The sequence below is a fragment of the Adiantum capillus-veneris genome, chromosome 5, assembly GCF_014529385.1.
Source record: "Adiantum capillus-veneris isolate H3 chromosome 5, ASM1452938v2, whole genome shotgun sequence".
NCBI lineage: Eukaryota > Viridiplantae > Streptophyta > Polypodiopsida > Polypodiales > Pteridaceae > Adiantum > Adiantum capillus-veneris.
In genome coordinates this window covers 63,204,842-63,225,804 of record NC_140935.1, presented here as the reverse complement: position 1 = coordinate 63,225,804, position 20,963 = coordinate 63,204,842, and the positions used below count along the sequence as shown (strand labels likewise).

Genomic DNA, 20,963 nt, shown 5'->3' with positions numbered 1-20,963 from the left:
GATGGGAGGATCGTTTCGCCAACTTGAAATCAGCTTACTTGCAATGTACTGCACTGCGGCACAAGAGCAAAACACAGAGAGGGAGGGAGGGCTTGCTTCGTTGCTTGCCTTCTTCCGCTACATGCAACAGAGCCCATCTTCAGGTCAGTGCCTTCCTCTTTTATGATTTACGAAATGAACCCCCCCCCCCACCTTGACCCTAAAACACACAAAAATCCAAAACAAGACGACGACAAAGTGCACACACACAAACACAGGTGACTGCTGTGCTCATTGGGACTGAAGGAGCATCATATTTTGCTCAATAAGTTGGGTTGCTATGCCCATCCTTTGAAAATTTGTCATAATGATTACTCTGAATTGCTTCCCAAAGGTCATGAAACTACATCAAAGATGCTTGACTAGCCTGGCTGTGTGCTCTTTAGAGGAATTTCCTGTAACAGTACTGAATCATGTGGCTTTTTGCCTTTGGAACTTAAATTTGAGAGTGGCATTGGTAGTGCTCACCATGTGGGAATGAGGCTGGTTACACATCGCTCGCCGCCCACGGTTGGCCGTGCAGATGTGGAAGCCAGCGGGCAAGGGATTATTGTAAAAAGGGCAGCGGAGACCAACTTGGCGATGATAAATTTCGAGTGCTGCTGCCTATGTGGGAGCAGCCATTGCCATTAAAAAGCTCAATATTTTTTAAATCAACGGCGACTGCTAGTGCCACGTAGGGCACTAGCGCTCGAAATTTAACCGCAGGTGACCAACTTTGGCAGCCACGAAACCCCCTGCCCATGCTCCGGGGGGGGGCGGGGGGATTTTGACAGCGATGGCAAAAAGGAACCCCCAACCAATATGCGACACTGCATTGCTGACAAATATTTGAATTTTATAATTGAAGGCCTTGCGATGTGTATAACATGCTTGCCTGTCCCCAAAAGGGATAGGCACGCAGAGATCTAATGTGTATCCAGCCTGAGTGTAGGGAAGAGATGATACAAATTTAGAGATCATGAATGTTGAGTACCTGGGTAACTTTGTGATGCTTGGCAACCAAGCCGTGACCTCCTTACATACATAGAGATCATAGGCAAGTGGGTCGCCGAACCAAGGCAAATTCCATTTCAATGGCAAGACATATGAGGGCAGATCCTAGGTGAGGGAAGAGCTAGGCACATGATCCCAGGGCGGTTCAAAACGTGTACCAATCGCTCGAGTTAATTCGAGAGGAATGAATATACTCAAAAGATGTATACTTTATGTACAGCTGAAGGTTATGAAAATATTGACACTGTAGATATAGCATGTGTATAGAAGTATTATTAATAACCTCTGAACACATGTGATATAGAGTACAAGAATAGCTTCCATCTTGAACTCCAGGCTAGGGAGCCTTGGCACTTTTTAAGCATAGAGCGTTGGCCGAGAAAGAATACAAACGGAGATTGATTCACCTTGATTTTTTGGCCAATCGGTAATCTCTTTGTTGTAGTGGTGGTATTGATGAGTAGAGCAGGAAGCCCATTTGTAATCTCTTTGTTGTACTTTCTGCAGTAGAGTGGGAAGCCCATTTGTGTAGTTTGAGCTCGGACCCACTGTTCGAGAGATGTGCAATCTAAAGCGCAATGTCAGATTTCTTATGCAGGAAAGACTCCACAAGTCTGCAGTGTGAACTTGAATGGCCACAAGCTTTCTCATTTGATGTGCGAGTTTTGGGCAGTCTGAACGAGGCCTAATTTGATGTTTTTGGGCAGGGATGTTCACCCCACTCAGATGAAAGGCTACAAGGCCATGATATGGCTAAGTTCATTAGCCAATCATCTAACAAGTAGCCATGACATGTCTAAGTTCAGTAGCCAATCGTCTAAGAAGTAATTCCAAGGCAAGTGCATGCAAAGGCAGTTGCTCACCGCCATTATGTATACCCACCGCCGTGTATGAACAAGGGGGTAAGAACCTGTTCCAAGGATGGAAATACTCGTGCCCTCGTCTTAACCGACCCTTATAATGAGCTTCTGGTTTTGTCCAGATAAGATACCTGACTCTGACATTGCAAGTATAACCAGCATTTTCAAGGAAATTGGATGCAATGGCAGTCCAAGATCACCATTATAAATTACCACCGCCGTGAGTGAACAACGGAGTAAATACCTTGTCTGAAACTACACTTACAATGAGATTCTGCTTAAAATCTATTATCCCCAAAATCGAACAATTCTAAACCAAATAGGATCACCCCAGTGTGATGTTAGAAGGCAATAACATTGGGTATTCTACCTGAAAACTCCGCTTTGCACAGGCGTCAACCTCGAGAGAACTCCACGGTCGCCGACAATCTACAATCAATCGCAAAGAATAGATCTGTTCATAATGTAAGAGATCACAACACCAGGTGCACACCAAGTGGTCTGTCTTGCTACTTTAATGAACGCTCGATAGAGTCATTGTTGAACCTCGACTTAGCCCACATACTTTTCAAGGAAAGTGCAAGCTAGAGGCCCTATAAGGATGCCCTCCATAGGTTCAATAGTAGGCCCAGAGGAGAGTTTGATAACACCCTTCAACAAAATTTCTGGCTATGAGCTTTCTTTTGGGGGGGGGGGGGGGGGGGGGCGACCCTCTAAAAAGAACCGCCTTTTTCCAGGTTGTGGCGATGAGCAAGTCCAAAATGAGGTGTGCACGTTGTAATTTCAAAAATGACAGTGTACGTATGTGGGCATAGGGCCTGCCCATGGGGTGGGATCAAGGGTGGTTATCACACCCGTCAATATGTACAGAGGAGATTTCACAGAAAAGTAATCTTAGGCCCCCTTGCAGCCTTGAGACTTCAAGGCCCAGTTTTGAAAGGGGTCCAAGTTCCCACCTGCTTATTCCCGTGGTAATTAGAGCCAAGGGGCATAGGGGCACATAAGTGCAACTTGAAAGGACCCTCCACATATAAGAGGGCCCTTTACCTGGAGGTGGGCTTGGGGGAGGAGGCTCTTATACAGGCTTGGGGGAGGAGGCTCTTATACAGTCTTGGTTATTATCCACCTGACATCAGTTCCATTGGTATAGGATACAGAGTTCCTCTGCTCATGTCTGCACCCAAACTTACAATGAGATTCTGCTTGAATGCTTCAACAGTTCTGCAGATAGCAGTAAGTAAAGGAATAGTTTTGGGCACCCCACTGTGATGTTGCATCGTTGTTAAGGAAATCGGATGCAAAGGGGATTGTTGAGTACCGTCATAAAATACTGCCACTGAGTCAAGGCGTGAAAAAACTTCAAGGATGTGGAATTACTCCCTTATCTGAACCCACCCTCACATCTAGAGTTTGAGTGAAAATTCAACATTATCCGGCTATTAACAAAAGTAAAGTGATGGTTTTGCCAGATAAAATCAGAAGTCACGCCAGCACTTTCAAGGAAATTGGATGCAAAGCCGGTCATGGATCACCGTTGTAAAGTACCACCATCACCAGTGAACGTACCCTTATTACAATGCGATTCTGATTATATTCTTCAAGATTATCCCCAAATTGAAGAATCCTGAACCGATAAACTCACCCAGTTGATGTTACAAGGCTCTGATATGCCTTAGACTACAAAATCTTGAGAAGTGACGCTGTAAAAAGTAGAGCAGTGTGAAAGGGAGACAAAACAATCCGCAAATGCAACAGTAAGAAGCACAAAAATACTCCCTTTAAGAACAAATATATACACAACAAGCATTTCCTGTATTCAAGTTACAAAAGTCCTGTTGAGCTAAAGGCCTAATTTGTTACAACTTACTCTCCACCTGCAATAACATCAGAAATGTTATTGTAACCATTGCCTGTAATGTCCCTAGGACAGCTACTTTATGCAATGGATATGAAAGTCTAAACCTTTACAAAGTCACTGTTGGTTGAATCCCAAATGATGGTGCCATCACATGTGCACAGCTTCTTGTAATTTTCTCCGACACTTGCACTGCGTGCAACCACTGCGGCTGCGATTCCTGGTTTAGTCTTGTCTTTGGATTCATAAACGACCAAAGCTCGTCCAGGCAAATCTGACACCTTCAACATTGGTATTGTACCTGAAAACTCTGCGTTGCCGCTGGCACTCACCTCGAGAACTCCAAGGTCACCCACAGGCTGCAATATAGAATGCAAAGAATACATCTACTTATATTCTGAGAGATAACAACACCAGGTGCTTTGATTACATTGTCTACAGAATGCTTGAAAGGACTTTCAGCACCTAAATGCCTTAATGAAGAGGAGGATTAGGCAAGGGCAATCAAGACTCACTTGACTAAGCGTAGCACCTGGTAAGCTTGAGTTGTTGTATATGCTTCCTGTGCTGGCAGCTCCCCGTGTCAGATCCCCATATTCATTGATAGACCATCCATGGAAACCCTCAGACAAACCACTAAAACTGGCCTCAACACGAGCAAGTTCCATACTGACTTGCACTATGCGCACAACACCAAAAATTTGTGGACCTTTGAATTCTGCTACTATGGCAGCATTATAAACATCTGCGCACATACATATGGAATCCCACACCAAATAGTTTGTTAATGGTGCCAAATGGAGTCATTTCACCATTGCTAAATCAAGTATTGTATAAGGTTAAGCTTCTTACAATCACTGGCTCCTTGTCCGATTAATCTTGCCTTTCTACCAGTCTGTTCTAAAGCTTCATTCAAAGCTCTAAGACTTGCACTCCCCTGCACTCTAACTACTTGATTTGGCAAATCAACATCAACCTTTTTGACACCTGTGCAAATGGCAGAAGCAAATAACTAGAGCGCCAAGCTGCATGCTAACCTAACCATTCCTCAGAATCGGTCCTTTCCTTACCTTCCAGCGGCTCCAACCTTTTGCGAACGGAAGAAACACATCCCTCACACTTCATATCCACCATAAATTCGGTCTGCAAAAATGGCAGAGAGCGACTCCATCATTTCTCAAGTCATCCAAAAGTTTGTCAGCAAAAAAAAAATGGGGACATGGGACATTCAAAACCTGACAAAAGATCTTACCACAACTTCAGGTAGAGCAGTAGTTTGGGCTTGGTTGCCCTGTCGACCCTGGCATCCACAGAAGTGAGTAGTCAGTATTCATGTTCCAATCACGTGTGTTGATTAGCCCTTCAACAAGCCTTAACGGAGCGACAGAAAGATAAATCTCTCTCTCTCTCTCTCTCTCTCTCTCTCTCTCTCTCTCTCTCTGTGCGCGCTCGCGCGCGTGTGTGTGTAATAAAACCCTTCCTTAACCCAACACACACTCATTGAGGAGATCAAACAAAATGGTCCCACAACCTTCCATCCAAAAATGTGCAGGAATGCAAAGGGAGCTTACCGCTTCAGAAATCTGATCAGGAGTCAGTGTGCTGCCGAGAGCCATTGTGGTTGTTCTTGCTGTAAAGCTCCGAAATTTTCTTGTAGCAGAGGCGTGTGTTTCTCGAAGGTCCCTTGGGAATTGAAATGGTGGCGTACGAGACAGGGAAGAAGATGGCGTGGCTATGGCGGCTGTGGCGATGGCTGCCGCCGCAACAGAGGACAAGCCGATGGCTTTGAGCATGGCCATTTTGCTTTTTTATAACCAACGTGTGAACTGAGTGGAAGTTAAATGGATGAAAGTGTGTGTGTGTGTGTGTGTGTGTGTGTGTGTGTGTGTGTGAGAGAGAGAGAGAGAGAGAGAGAGAGAGAGAGAGAGGGGGGAAGACGAAGGAACAATCCTAAGAGACCTCGATCTATCACGAGTATTGAACTCAAGCCCTGGTGCGAGACCTAGAAGATATATGTATTGACATGAAGGACCAATCCCAAGAGACCTCAAGGATCTATCCAGCGAGTATTGAACTCAAGACCTAATACGAGACCTCGAAGATCAATCAACGATAAATATTTATTTGATAGTCTTGAACTCAACACCTAATAGTCTAGCAGGAACGTGATAACCAATCTACCACATTTGGGGTGATAGAAAGGTTTTTCTAGTTTCCCCTTGTTATTTTCTCTCTCTCTCTCTCTCTCTCTCTCTCTCTCTCTCTCTCTCTCTCTCTCTCACACACACACACACACACACACACACGCGTGCGCGCGCACACACGAGAGGAGAAATTCTAACAAAGTAGGAACATGACAAGAGACCTCAAAGAACTATCCGACGCACAAGACTTGAGACTCTAGAGGCTACTTATGAGATAGCCAATCTACCACGATTGGGTGATAGAAAAGTTATTCCACTTTCCTCACATGCACACACATATATGTGCTAAAGAGAAGCAAATATATATCTACAAGTGAACGGGAAGAGAACCCACCTCCATAAATCACATCTACGTTTGGAAACCTAGTGATTACTTCCTTGGTTGGGAAAATACCATTCACGCACAAGATTGTTGAAAATAATGGGGGAGTTAATATGAATAGGGATTTTTTAGACCCTGAAGATGCCCAACAAGCGGTCGCCCGGCTGAACAAACTACTAAAAAGTAAAGAGATGATATTTTCATCTCATAAGGAGTTAACGATCGTGCTAAGTTTTGCTCTCACTCTATAATTGGACCAGAGCCACCCATTCACTCCCATGTAACAGATCGCACCGACGATGAATACGTGTATAGGGCAACCTCACCATCGATATGAAGGGGATGAGAGGTGACCCCTTTGTTGCTCACTTAGTCTTGTATGCGTTTTTTTGTGCATTTTTTCTCTCTACATCCTTTAAGAACAACATGTTGAAGCCTACTAGAAAGAAAATTAAAGGGGAGTTTGACGTTTGAGGTAACTGAGGTTTTTTGTGTGTTTTGTATTGCAATCATATATGGTAGTCGGCTAGGGTATGGATTAAACGAGTCCTATCCTCTTTTGATAAGACACTCTACAACAGTCCTCATTGCATTAATCTCGTAACCCATACTGAAGTGTGAACTCTCGCATCTATTCAGGTTAGGAATGGTATGATTGTGTAAGTCTTTTATTAAAAGAAATGGTTGAAGAGCGCGTGCGAGAGTGTGTGTGTGTGTGTGTACAGCAATGGAGAAGAGAGGAGACACAGGTTTGGGTGGACTCCAAACACAATAGTGTTAGGGTTATGAGTCCTTATTCTTTTATGTAGAATGAATGGTCAGTGTTAGTTCCCGGTAGTCTCTGACCACCCAACACTTAGGCGCGGCACATTGGGCTTTACCACCCCAACAACCTCCCACTTAAAGGACAATGTGCCTTTAAGCTGGGGTGACAATGTATTTATATATATACGATCAGGTAGACAATGACCATGATCATCTACCCAATGCCCATGAGTGCCCGACAATGTGCAAACCGCTCTGAAGGTAAGCCCTTTGTTAGAAGATCAGTAGGGTTTCAGTGGTGTGAATCTTGGCAAGCTGCAATCGCTTGTCCTCATGACTTCACGAATGAAGTGATACTTCACATCCACATGCTTTGTCTTTGCATGAAACACTGGATTCTTTGCCAATTGTATAGCACTTTGGCTATCACAATGTAACACATGCATCTCAACATTGATTCCCAAGTCTCCCACCAGCCGACCAAGCCATATATCTTCCTTGCAAGCTTCTGAAGCTGCAACATATTCAGCCTCTCGTTTGCAACATTGTGTTACCTTGTCTACTACAGAGCCAGGTGCCCGTCCTCTATACTTATTCATTATGTACGTAATAGAATAAGTATAGTTTTAGCCCCTGCAAACACAAGGTCTCCTCTTTTCTCCATTGCTACACACACTCACACACGCTCCCGCTCGCACACTTGAATGGTTTCATATTGTACTACTAGTTTTGCAAGCAGTATGTACTTGGGCCTTTATTTTGGTTAGGATTTTGTAAAGCTTTTCGGGAGGTAGGATAGTCTTTTAAAATCTACTCTGGTCAAGAAGAAACATTCTATGAACATCATGTTGAGCGTACTGTTAGATGTAGTTGAAGATAAACTTGTTGGAAAACATCTTTATATTGATATTAGGACTTGGAAAGGTATTATTGACTATCGGCTACTTTGTTTAAAAAAAGGGGAGGGGTAACCAAGGACGAAGTTTGGCAAGACAAGTTGAAACACAAGGGTTTTTGTGTTGGAGTTAAAGTTGCAGGAATTCACACACTGGCGAAGAAGCTCAAGTCACACAAAGGAGAATGTATTAACACATAGTTGCCACAACCAAAGCAGAATAATATGATGCACGAGAAGCATGATAACAACCCGAATGACCACAATTAGACAAACATGCATGCAAAGTATGCACCATCCATTTTGGCATACCTCTAGCTCCTTCATTTTTAGTCGTGTCCTTATCAAGTGCATCATTTACATTTGCATTAGAAATAGGCTGATTTGTGACATCACTTTACACTTACATAGGTTGAATATTTGCCTCATTTTGACTTACGTTTGTATTCGCACCATTGAAAAGAGGCAATAAGGTATCAAAAATGTCTTGTGAGCTTACATGTCTCTTTAGTCCATGACAACAAGGGCTACACTTCATCTTCCACAAAAAACAACATCTTGAAAAGTCAAGATACATTTCGACTCTAGATGATATAACCTATAATCCTTGCTCTGAGAGCTAAGCTGCATCTTCCACAACAATTAACATCTTGAGAAATTGAGATATTTTGACTTTGGACGATATAACATATAGCCCTTTCTCTCAGCACCTATAACCAACAAAGATGCATTTGACAGCCTTATCATCCAATTTCCTACGTTGTTGTTGCAACACTAGAGCATAAGCCAAGCAACCAAAAACATGCAAGTGACCAATAGATGGCTTCTTATCATGCCATGCCTCTATCAAATATTATGTAGGCATCACACATGCATTTAGCTAGAAAGCATGTGGCAAAGCTTGATTTTTTGACCATACATCTAGCCATCTCCATAAATGACTTGGTTTTTCTCTCAGCAACCCCATTTTTTTGAGGTGTATAAGGCACTGTACAGTAGTGTTTTATCCCATGACCAACAAAAAATGCATCAAATTCTTTTGACATATACTCCCCCCTGTGATCAAAACAATAAGTGCCCACAATACAACCCAGGAACATTGTCGATCAACAACAAAAATTGTTTGAATCACATAAATACTTTGGACTAGCCTTAAGAGAATATATATACCCGTGCATGCCACGAGTAATCATCAATGAAATTCACGAAGTACAAATGATTGCCAAAAGGAGTGAGCGTCAGGCTACAAACATCATTGCGACAAGCTGCAACTTGTGAGTAGCTCGCATTGAACCATCTTTCAAAACTCTAGAATGCTGCATTTACCCAAAATACAACCTTCACAAACATGATTAGATGGTGCCTTCAAAGGGGGCAATGAGGAAGCCTCGAGGAGGCAACCATACCACAATTCTGCAAATGCATCAAATTGGCAAAATTCAGATACCCAAAACGTGCTTTCCATAGTTTAGCATCTAAAATAGCTCTAGAATACGTAACTGCATTTGCAAAATTTTCCACACACTATTCATAAGAATTGCGCTTGTATATCCCAAGAGACAAGGTACCCGATGCCACAATAGTATCACTTAACCTAAGGTCATGAACAATGCATCTGTCATCCACAAATTGTATGACAAGACCAAGGCTTGCTAATGCAGGTTCAAACAACCGATTCTTCTTGATCCCAGAAACAAAAATTATATCACACAATATCAAGAGAAATGAACAAGTCATGATCAGATGTAATGTGATTTGTAGCACCACTATCAAGATACCACACATGTAAAACTACATCCTCAATTATGTATGCATCATGGACAGAAGGGTCATACTGACATTGCTCTCACTAAAAGCTCATTCCGCATCAACGACACCATATTAGTGAATTTGGAAATTCCCACTTTCAAAATAAGATTAAGATTTGACCACGGTCAAGTTTTAGCCAAAGTTTTGAAAGCATGGCTCGGAAGAGCTTTTCAAGTACTACCTTGTGGAAATCTTTGGCCTTAAAAACTAGTTTGAGATTTGTCCATATGGCCAAATCTTCAAGACATGTGTGATTTCCAAATTGACTCTAAAGTCTCAAACTCTCTAATATGGTGTTAAATTTATTTTTAGCTTTTGCAATGGCTGTTATTATTTTTAGATTGCGCAATGGTTGCATTTTAGGAGATTCACTTTTTTTCTTATGTGCCTCTTTAGCCTTTCGCCATTAGGGCCTCAATGGAGTCTTCATGGGCCCTTTTATTTGGACGTTTAGTAAATTGTTTGACTCTTACTTTAACTTTGACCAAGCCTATCATGAAAATTAATATCTAACCTTCTAAAAGTATTTTCCATCTTAATTTGGCCATTTAAGTTCGGGGAAAATTGAAAAGAACAAGTGAAGTTGATTTAAGTGTCTATTGACTAAGCCGATCAAAGGCTTGGGACCAAAAGGGAAGACGTCCATAAAAAAGAAAGGATAATTGTTATTTATTTATCTCATTCATAGGTACAATAACAATATAGAAATTAGTTGTGCTAAGTTCAAGTCATTAAAATAACTCTGGAAAGCCTTAAGGTAAATTTTTAATTTTCCACAAATAGTTTAAATTTAGCAAGTCTAAATTTAGCAAGTTTAGAAAGTATCTTGGTGGCACGTCCAAATGACACCTTTACTTCTTGAATTATCAAAATTAATAAGTATCTAAAGCCAGAGATTACGGAAAAATAAGCCTGTACATCTTCGTTTCTACCTTGGCAAATCAGATCCCATTAGCGATGTGCTTTAGATTTATATTGTGTGGATAGAAAATGGGGTAGAAACAACTTTTTGAATGCATGCCAGGTGCGAGGTCTTCTACCGTACTGTTTGGTGGCATTCCACCAATTCAAGATTTACTTTGTACATTGTTCTAAATGCCCATAATGCAGAGTGCAATTTCTGTTCCCAATCTGTTTGGTGCTCTTCTACAATCTTCTTCATAATATTCCATAATATCTTCTTTGTGCACTCTACCTTACAATTTTCTTGTTGATAACTTACCATACCATGTAATTGAAAGGGAGCTGGGATTCAAAAAGTTAGATAAGCGTATAAGTTGGGGTGGAATATAAGTCTCACATGAGGGTAGAGGGAAAAGGGGAAAGAGAAGAGATAGAGATGTATTGAAAGGAGAGAAACATATATTCTCTCTATGAAGTCTATCAATATATATAAATAGTGAGTTTGATGAATACATCAACAAAGGAAAATATTTATAGCATAGATTTTGTAATTCTCATCTAATATCACTTGAATGTTAGTCTTTGATATTACAAAACATAGACCCTTATTCATATAAACCACCTCAAGTATCTGTGCTCACTTGCTCCCATCGAGGACCACCTAATGAATACTTCTTGTTTTTTGTTCTCTCCTATGATGCTAGGTTTTTTTGAGTATCGCAAACAAGGAGAATCCAGTGAAGGCGCTAGCGGTAAGATGATTTGATGCATACTTGACCATGTCATGCTCGAGGAAGTCTTCATCATGGAAGTAGTCATCTAGTTGACTAACCCATGCCAGTACCCTGTTGGCATCTTTAGTGCCATCAAAAACCTTAGAAGTGAAAGATTCTCTGCTAATTTTATTTTTCTTTCGTGCATGTGCACATTCAATGCGGGCAGTGTGCAACAACTTATCTTCTAGTTCATGCCTTTGCATGCGCTCATATGCAAGTTGCTCACGCCTTCTCTTCCACTAACCGTTTTTGGAATTGTCTCATTCAGCTCGAACATGTCAGCCGCAGAAAACTAAAGTGTAAGTATATATCTGGCTTAACACTGCAAATTGGTACTAAAGTAGACATGTTTGAGCCAGATTCACTGTCAAAGCCCATCAATTTGGCACTTAATGTGGAGTAAAAGAAAGGAGGACATCAAATTCACATTGATCAGCCTAGTAACGCTAACCGCAACAAGAGAATTCCTTCCTCTTCTAACTTTGACATGAACAAAAACTAGAGTCGTATTTTCTTTAAAAGACACAAATTTGACAACTCTGCTACCTCCTCTGCAAAAACAACAACCCCATGCAGTAGAGGGGTAACCAAAATCCTTCCAACAATTAACGCCCTAATCAATATTTCAATGCTTAAAAAAATGTGAGATGTTTCAAATGCTTTCAATTTGGTCACTTGCAGATAAGTGCAAAAATAACCTTGCTAAGAGAAACTTTCATCCCAATGGTCAACCTAGTGGACTTGCAATTATAGTGAGGGTTGTGATTGTGAGTATGAAGCCAATGACAATCCTTCTCTAGGTATTCCTATATTTCCACACACTCTACTCAAAGTGAAAGGCATAGTTAAAGGTGAAGATATCACAATTATCTTAGATGATGGTAGTAGCCATGATTTCATCTCTACACGGTTGGCACAACAACTTTCTCTTTTACAACTCTCTTCATCTCACAAAGTAAAATCGTCTTTAATAGTCACGCCACTGTATGCACACCACTGCATGGTATTGATATGATTTTGGGAATGCCTTTTCGATATGAATTTAATCCACCAATCAATTACAAAACATAGACTTTAACTCTCACCCATGAAAACAAAACCTACTCCATCCAAGAAATCCTGGAAGATAAAAAATTTTCACTACTCACACTCAAGACAAACGAGAAATTCGAAAGCAAGGAAAAACATATCTAGTGCTTGTAAACCAACTCTTTGCTCAAACTAAAACTCCTCAAGACTCTTCACATGATGAATTTCTCTCACAATTTAAACATTGTTTCATGCATGATTTGCCTCCTAGAATACCACCATCACGTCGTGAAGATCATAAAACTGATATTATTATGGATAGTGAACCACCTTGTAGAGCACCATACCATGTAAACCCAATGGCACATAAGGAAATCCAAAACCAAATCACAGATTTACTTGATCGGATCTTATAAGGCCTAGTAATTCACCATATGGCACTCTAGTACTTCTTGTCAAGAAGAAAATTGGATTTTTTTGTATGTGTATTGACTACATGGCTCTAAATAAAATCACCACTAATAATAGGCTCCCTATTCCTAGAGTGGACAATCTACTGGACAAACTAAAAAGGGCAAACATTTTCAGCAAACTTGACCTTAAATCAAGGTACCACCAAGTCAAAATGTTTGAAGAAGATGTTTACACAACTGCATTTAAAACATAAATGGGGGGCATTATGAATTTCTTGTCATGCCATTTTGTCTGACAAATGCACCAACAGCTACTTTCACTCGTATAATGAATCGAATTTTCATTGACCATTAAGACTTTGACATTGTATTTTTTGATGATATTCTTGTGTTTAGCAAATTTGAGCATGAACATAAGGAGCATTTAACACGTGTTTTGACCTTCTTTCACAAAACCACCTATACTTGAATCTCGACAAGTGTTCATTTTTCCAATTTGAATTTGAATATTTGGACATATTGTATCACGAAAGGGAATACATGTAGATCCCAAGAAAATTGAAGGTATAAAATTATGGTCTAGACTCAAAAACCTACATGAGCTACATTCTTTCATTGGTCTATGCAGTTATTACAGGAAGTTTGTTCGTAATTTTTCTTACAAATCTCATTATTTGACTCTCCTGTTAAAGAAAAACACCCCACATGTATAGATTCACTTACAAGAAAGCTCATTCAATGCACTCAAGAATGCTTTGATCAATGCACTTGTGTTACAGTTTCATGATTTTGATTGACCATTCTTTGTGGTAGTCATTGATGCTAGTGAAAAAGGTATCGGTGTGGTTCTTATGCAAGATAACCATCCACTTGCATTTAAAAGTCATAAATTTAAACCAGAGTATATATACACAATTGATAGAACTCAAAAGTGCAATTGATACATTAGAGAATAGCCTCTTAAGTAGGATTAGTGCTTTATAATCATTGGCTAAAGAGTTTTCATCCTCTTGCTATTGGATCATGTCATCATTTATGCTTTCCTATATGGCTAGAGGGCTTTTTCATATGAGCCACAAGTTGGGTTTACCACAACAAGTATGTCTCTGATACAAATGTGATTGTTGTGAGTTCTTCTCTTATAGATGAAGTAGTCAAGGATCACATGGAGGCCAAGGAAGATAACAACGGGCAAGATGATGATGCATATGGCAAGGGCTCTAAATCATATTCTATGGGTGAATGTATCCCAAAGGGTGATCAAGCAACTAGGTATACTACTTGTGTGGTTAGTGAGGATCCTATCAATGAGGAACCTCATGATACGGGTAGCGATGCCTTGATTGATAAAGAGAATGTTAAGGTTTTAGAGGGATGGACAACGATGGAGATGCTCTTGTTATGCTTTGTGTGAATATGGTTGATGCTACCTTTCTTGATCCTCTTGTTAAGGAGCCTAAGTTATGTATGGAAGATGGCTTACCTATCAAGCGTGGAATGGTTGAATTGGATGGATGCTTAGTGAAGTGTGTGAAGAATAAGGTGCATATACATGAGGATATCACAATGGATGAGAATGAAGTTAATTTCTTCTTGGAGGAGATGTGTAATCTTTGCATGCATGATGATGTGATGAAAAAGTCTTTATATATGGTCTTTGTTGAGAGTTGCTCATGCTCAAATGGAATTGGGTTATGTGTATCAAGTGCATTTTTATTTTTAGAACGAGTAAAGGTCTACATGCATCAAGATGGCTGATGTTCATTCTTGTGGTTGGATCTGACATGTTATGGCCTCTTGATCTAGGTGGAAAATATGTTTATGTATTTATGCTACCAGTGAGCATGAATACTTTATCAAACTCAAGGTTTGTAAAACTATGTTGCACGCATTTCAGACACCCCATTTTTTGAAAATTTGTACATATGAACATAATGTAGTGTTTCAAAAGGGTGTGTGGGTTCTTTTTGTGGGGTTTTTTTAATTTTATTTAGTAATGTTGATTTTGGTCATCCTTGTCATCATTATTGAGCTATGGGTCGGGCTTATTGGCTCCACACATGTATTCATGGGTGATCGCTGATGATAGGCGCACACCAGATTTACGTGCGCGCGAGAGAGAGAGAGAGAGAGAGAGAGAGAGAGAGAGAGAGAGAGAGAGAGAGAGAGAGAGAGAGAGAGAGAGAGAGAGAGAGAGAGAGAGAGAGAGAGAGAGAGAGAGAGAACATACTAACTGTTGACCAAGTGTGGTTGGGACTACTCACATAAGGGTTTGTAATCCTAACTTTTATCTCATTCTTGAATGTATGGTTTACTTGCTCTCCTTCTATGTATCATAGAATCTTGTTGTGTGTGTGTTTGAGAGAGAGTGTGTGCGAGCAAGGGTGAGGGAGCGACCTTACGACAGCGGCGAGGCGGTTGAGCAATGGCGAGGCAGGCTCCCTCTTCATAGCGGCGCAAGATTCTTGCAACGACAAAAAGACAGAGGTGAGTGACACACCGTTTGCTTTCGTGAGCTTCCCCGTACATTGGTTGTGTGTTTCTAGCCTTAGTGGCTCACACACAGCGCACATCAAGTTCCCTGCGATGCGATATTTTTGGCACCGTTGTCGGAGAAGCGTTGTGCGTTTAGCTTGGGATGCAACTGTTTTTGTCCTTCCTGCAATTTTCTAATTTTTGAAGCTTTTTACAGATCTGTTGTTTGGCTGAGGAAAGGTTTAAGGTTAGGTTAGATGTTGTGTTTTTGTATTCTTTTATTTTTCTTGAAGTAATTTCTGCAGTAATTTCAAGCATTTTCTCAATGTTCTGCACTCTACAGTAATTTTTGGATTTTTTGCAAGTCCTACATTAAAATCTCTGTATTTTTTGTATTTTGTTGAATTTCTAGTTCAAAAGCCGCATTTTTTGCATTCTACAATATTTTTGCATGTTCTGCACAAAATTTGCATTTTCAATTTTTTTTTTCCAAAAATCACATATTAAAAGAATGATTGGGATCGCTCCCCAGGTCCAGGCCCAAACCTCAGTCCTCAGTCTTATGATATATTGTAGACCCGAGACTATATATATAGTCTACCCCCACAAGAGGGAGTGAGGGCATGTGGGCAAGTCCTCCACCCTCCCCTTCACACTTGCACCCTTGGGCTTTCCATTTTAAGCCTTGTTTCCAACTAGAAATAGACTATTTTGAGGATTCTGAGGGCGTAAAGTAACCAAACCTTGGGCTGTAAAGTACACCACATCCATCTGATTGAGAGACTCGTTTTGAGCTATCACATGCTATATTCCATAGCTTGGTCACAAAAAAAGGACCAAAAAATCAAGAAATTGAGAGTAAAACATGGTTGCAAAATACCCAAAAAACTAAGTGAGCGGCCTTCATGGAAATTCATCAACACTTCTAGGGTGTCAAGGTCACATGAACCTACGCTCTGGTCGTGTGCTAGAGCATGAGCATATTAAGAGTGCCTCTGTTTACACGGGCACCCATTATCCCTTCACATTAGGCTCTAGGTCCTCAAAGAGAACACAAGGCAGTACTACTCAAGACCCCCCCCCTAGCACCTAGTGACTCTTCCTCTGACTCAGACATGATGGAAGTTTATACTATACAAAATCCTAAGGAAGAAGCACACGTGCCCATCGGGGCTCCACAACTTAGTGCTAGCATGTTTAGCCGTTTTATGGAGACAATTATTAGTAGAGCTACTCGCTCTAAACTCGAGGCCAATGAATTGTATGTAAGGGGTGGGGAAGTAGATTATGTAAGGTGTGGGGAAGTAGATTCTCTGTTCACATCTCATGTGGACCACACCCCCCCTAAGAGTTTCCATGTGGGTATTTTGTCTACCTCCTTCAATGCAGGCGCTATCGAGCTACCATCCTTGGAAGTTCCCTCTAAAGTACAACCCACAAAAGGCAAAACCACGGGGAACAACATTGCTTTCACCTCACAAGGGACCTCTAACACTTCAAGTTTAGAAAGGGTACTCCTTAATGAAAATTGGAAATATGACCTCCACACTAAGATGTTGACGGATATATACTCTGGCCACTCCTACCATGTAGGTTGGATAGAGATTGTACAATCCACATCTAGCACCATTAATATTGAGGAGCATCAAAGAATAACGTGTTTTTGTCTTCCACATCATCATACACTCAGAGAGGCAAAATCAAGACGTAAATGTACCCTTAACTGGCCCCATGAGATTTTTGGATATGAGCAAGGCCAAACAGCCTACTCTATTACAAATGGAGACTCCTATGATGATTCCCATGGACCCCTCATATGTCGTTTTGCATGGAGTCCCAATGCAGTATGAGCCCATGAACAACAACTTTAGTTTTCCTAGTTTGGCTCAACTTCCTCTCAAAGAAACCATGGCACCTACTCCAGTGATGAACCTGACAGAGAATGCACCTAGGGCCTCTAGGCCTAGTGCAGTACCACTACCTAGTGGCGTAGTACCTACCACCGGGCCTTGGCCATATGTGCATGTAGCCACTTATGCACACATGACTCCTACACCTCCGATTGTTCCAACATCATATGCTCCACGAGTGCCATTCTCAAGCCCTTATCCAAAGCCCTTATCCAAAGCCCTTATCCAAGTGGGCCTATACCTAGCCATATTCCATATCCTACATCGAATACATATATGCAAGGGCCAGTAACCACCCCTGTCCCACATATGATTCCGGTACGAGTGCCTTTGCCGACCATACCTCCTCACATAGGTGAATTGGAAGCATTTTCTCAAATGATAGGTCGATCTATTGCGGCTAATATGTGTCACATGCCTGAAAGAGAAACTAGGAGTAAAGAAGTACAAACTGCAAAGCTTATGCAAAAATTCAATGGGGATGAAGATTCTTGAAAGCACATCAAAATATTTGAAAAAATATGTGATTCCCTAGGAGAACGTAATGAACTACATAAGAGCACTGCTTTAAGCTTGGACTTTGAGTGGGAAGGCTGGGGATTGGTATAGGACCTTAAGGATGGATAAGAAAACAATTTACCCTACTCTTCGAAGATCGTTCCCAAAGGAGTATATACAAGAAGGTGTCCTTTGGGGTGTAGCATCTCAGCTACAAAAGGCCAAAAACGTGAGGAAGGCGAGTTAGTGAGAGACTTTATTAGTCGTCTAAAGCACTTAAACTCTCGTTGTCTTGTAAACGAGCGTCAACAATAAAAAATTTCTCGATAGATTCCTCCGAGGATTGCAACATGAAAATATCTATAATGGCCTAGTCATTAGAGGTATTACTACCTAGGAAGTAGTCACTACCAATGCAATCCAATTGGAAGACAATTTAATGATTGAAGGTGAAAGAGTGTCCTCTGAGCCAATGTCTAGTAGCTCGCAAGCATCAGGGTAGGAGCCAATGACCATAAACCTATTGTTAAAGAGCCAAAGATATCTGAGATAACTTAGCAGATCTCACCAAGGCCATTCAAGAAATTCTTAGAGATAATCGTGCTCCACAAAATAATCATATGTATCCAAGAAGGGAAGAACAATGCTTCTCAGTTTGCTTTGGTCCATGTAGCACTAGTGAATGCCTTGCATTTAGAGTAAAATTCAATGTGAATTGCAATGCATGTGGTAGGTATGGTCACCAAGCTAAAGATTGTATAATGTTCAAATATGTGATGGCGAATAGGCCACTGGACAGGTTCGCCTTGAGTTCCTGCATTGATGCCCGCCCCACCTATTGAACAACTACCGCAACACATGGTTCCTAGAGCCCACAATGTTGCTCAAGTTACACCGCTACCACCTCCAGTACTAGGATCATAGGCCCCGCATCCAAGGGTCACCCCTATAAATCATATGGGCTACGAGCCATCTAGTGCTTGTTTGTAAGGATGTGAGGATGATATAGACCCTAATATTGCCTATGGGGATGGATGCACTTGAAGAGTATCCACAATACTAAATGGAGGACTACTATAGAGATGTCAAACATGTTTATCAAGTAGCTGCTCTTGTAGCAAGAGGCCAAAATATCAATCTCACTGCCAAGAGACCACCTCTTCAATGCTACGAGTGTAGGGGTCCACATCGTGTAGGTGAGTGTCCTATTAAACTACAAAAGAATGCCACACTAGTGCATACCAATCAAGGGAGCACATCTACAATGTTGATACTCATGTGTAATTGATGTGGCATAGATCATTTGATTGCTAATAATCCAAACGCACCAAGGATTACTCCATCTAACAAAGCCAAATGATTTTCTCATATTAAACTGATCACTTAACGTGGGAGAATAAATTGGAACAAGGGTAAAGATATAGACATGTGCTTATAGATCTATCTCAACACGGGGCCAATGGTAAAGGGGCCCTAATGAGAGACGGTCTATCAAAGAGCAAGGCTAACCAATGGAGCATAAGACCTTAGGGTTAGCTTCATTGAAGACCTCCAATAATGAGTGTAAAAGTCCTTTGACCTTAGGTAAGCTACGGTTGTGCTTGAGGTGGGAACCCGGCCCAAGCTTAAGGTGCTTGAGGTGCTTGGCATGCTTGATGACTAAGGTGCATGAGATGCTTGAGGTACTTGATGATTGAGATGCTTGAGGTGCTTGACATGCTTGAGATGCTAGGGTTGTACTTGAGGTGAGAACCCAGCCCAGGGTTGAACTTCTTAAGGGCGGTGGGAAGTGGGCCTAAGCTTGAGGGTCTTGAGGTGTTAAAAGTCAAAGATCTAATCCCTACAAGGAGGGGGTGAGAACTACATGAGGGGGGATGAGAGAGAACACCCACACACTCACACAAGGCCTACTTGGTACAAAGAAAGCAAAGGGGACACTTGTCAAGTTCCTCCTCATGTTGCCCTCATGGTGTGCCTGAAGCCTATTGGTTGGCCACCCAAGGGGTCCAATGATAATTTAGGAGATTTAATTAATTTTCTTTGCATTTATCAAGTCCTCTCTCTCAAAGGGGAAAGGGGGACACTTGTCCCAAGGCTACCCTTGTTGCTTGCAATGCCTCCTGCTTGTGATTGGCTAGGTCTGAAGGGGTCCAATGAGCTTCAAGCATGAGCTACAAGGGGGTGGTCGACCAAAGAAAGCTAGGGGGTTGCTTAGGGGGTATACTCTCCCACACACACTCTCATTATGCACTGTGCTAAGTGCAAGAGCTCCCTCTCCTTATCCAAGCAAGTAGAGATTAAGAGCCTACACCAACACTCTTGGCTATGGAGTGCAAATCCAATCAAGAGCCATGATTCAATGCTTAAGCTTGCCATCTTCTCCTTCTTCATTACTATGCTATTATGTATGCTAGCAAGAAGAGTTATGATAAGTGAGGAGCTAATTCTTTCTTCTATGAAGTGTTTCTTCTTCTGTTAGCAGCAAGCTAACTCGAACACCATTTTTCGGAGTTCTCCTTGTAAAACTATTATTATTTTGATAAATCGGAAATACTGTAACTCCTATTTTCTTGGTAAACTTTGTAATTAATGAGCCGGGGCTACAAGCTTCCAGATTGTATCAGCCAGTCAATTCCCAGCTTTGGTAGAACTCCGGATTATTAGTTTTGACCACTCAAAAGCCTTGGCTAAGGTATAAAAGCCAAATTTTGTAATTTTTTAATAAGTTTTTGGATAAGAAATACACAGCGTGAACTAATGGCGCTCACTTCTCTCCTTCTCGCGCTTCCTACTCCCTCTCCGGTTGTCACATTGCGAATGCGTTTGTTGCATTGCAACCGCAGGTAAGAGCTCTACACATTGACGTAAGCCATTCACAGTATTTCGTAGCTTTTGGTGTCGCCAACCCGTGGCCTAATTTCATCATAACTAGGAATTTACACTTTTATATCGAAACTAAGCATAGGCGGGGTGTTGGGGCATCATTGCTAAGCATTTAGATGCATTCTGGGTCGAAAACGAATAGTCAAAAACCCACTGCTGTTAATAATCGCGATTTTGGAACTTGACCTAAAGTGGGATTTGAGGCCATAGGCATGTATGCTTAGGTCTTATAAACTTGTCCTAGAAGTTTCGTTACATTTGGATGTCATTTGATGCTGTAACGAATGTGATTTGCTTGCCGATGAGCGATTGGCTTTTGGTGATTTCAATC

The 20,963-nt window shown here is 41.3% G+C and overlaps 2 protein-coding genes across 3 annotated transcripts; one reads left to right on the top strand and one right to left on the bottom strand.

Moving 5' to 3' along the window:
- The first annotated feature begins 5 nt into the window (after positions 1-5).
- On the top strand, positions 6-14,501 carry LOC147457422 (uncharacterized). The gene is made up of 3 exons (XM_086512299.1): positions 6-143; positions 11,353-11,400; positions 14,012-14,501. Exons 1-3 carry the CDS (start codon positions 44-46, stop codon positions 14,278-14,280), a joined length of 417 nt encoding a protein of 138 aa, XP_086368425.1. The 5' UTR covers positions 6-43; the 3' UTR covers positions 14,281-14,501.
- CCS (copper chaperone for SOD1) lies at positions 3,653-5,571 on the bottom strand. Of its 2 annotated transcripts, XM_086512297.1 has the most exons (7): positions 5,322-5,571; positions 5,003-5,050; positions 4,821-4,893; positions 4,603-4,737; positions 4,266-4,495; positions 3,858-4,109; positions 3,653-3,769 (listed from the first exon to the last, which is right to left on the bottom strand). In XM_086512297.1, the coding sequence occupies exons 1-7, from the start codon at positions 5,547-5,549 to the stop codon at positions 3,752-3,754; spliced, it is 984 nt and encodes a 327-aa protein (XP_086368423.1). In that variant the 5' UTR covers positions 5,550-5,571; the 3' UTR covers positions 3,653-3,751. The 2 variants fall into 2 exon arrangements, with proteins under 2 accessions (XP_086368423.1, XP_086368424.1); XM_086512298.1 differs by having other exon boundaries at positions 3,653-4,109.
- Positions 14,502-20,963: the final 6,462 nt, after the last annotated feature.

Coding starts and splice junctions, on each gene's coding strand:
- LOC147457422 (XM_086512299.1), top strand. CDS start 44: ATGTACTGCACTGCGGCACAAGAGCAAAACACAGAGAGGGAGGGAGGG. Junction 144..11,352: donor GCAACAGAGCCCATCTTCAG/GTCAGTGCCTTC, acceptor CTATGATGCTAG/GTTTTTTTGAGTATCGCAAA. Junction 11,401..14,011: donor ATCCAGTGAAGGCGCTAGCG/GTAAGATGATTT, acceptor CTTCTCTTATAG/ATGAAGTAGTCAAGGATCAC.
- CCS (XM_086512297.1), bottom strand. CDS start 5,549: ATGGCCATGCTCAAAGCCATCGGCTTGTCCTCTGTTGCGGCGGCAGCC. Junction 5,051..5,321: donor CTGATCAGATTTCTGAAGCG/GTAAGCTCCCTT, acceptor TGTGGATGCCAG/GGTCGACAGGGCAACCAAGC. Junction 4,110..4,265: donor CAGGTGCTACGCTTAGTCAA/GTGAGTCTTGAT, acceptor TCTATATTGCAG/CCTGTGGGTGACCTTGGAGT.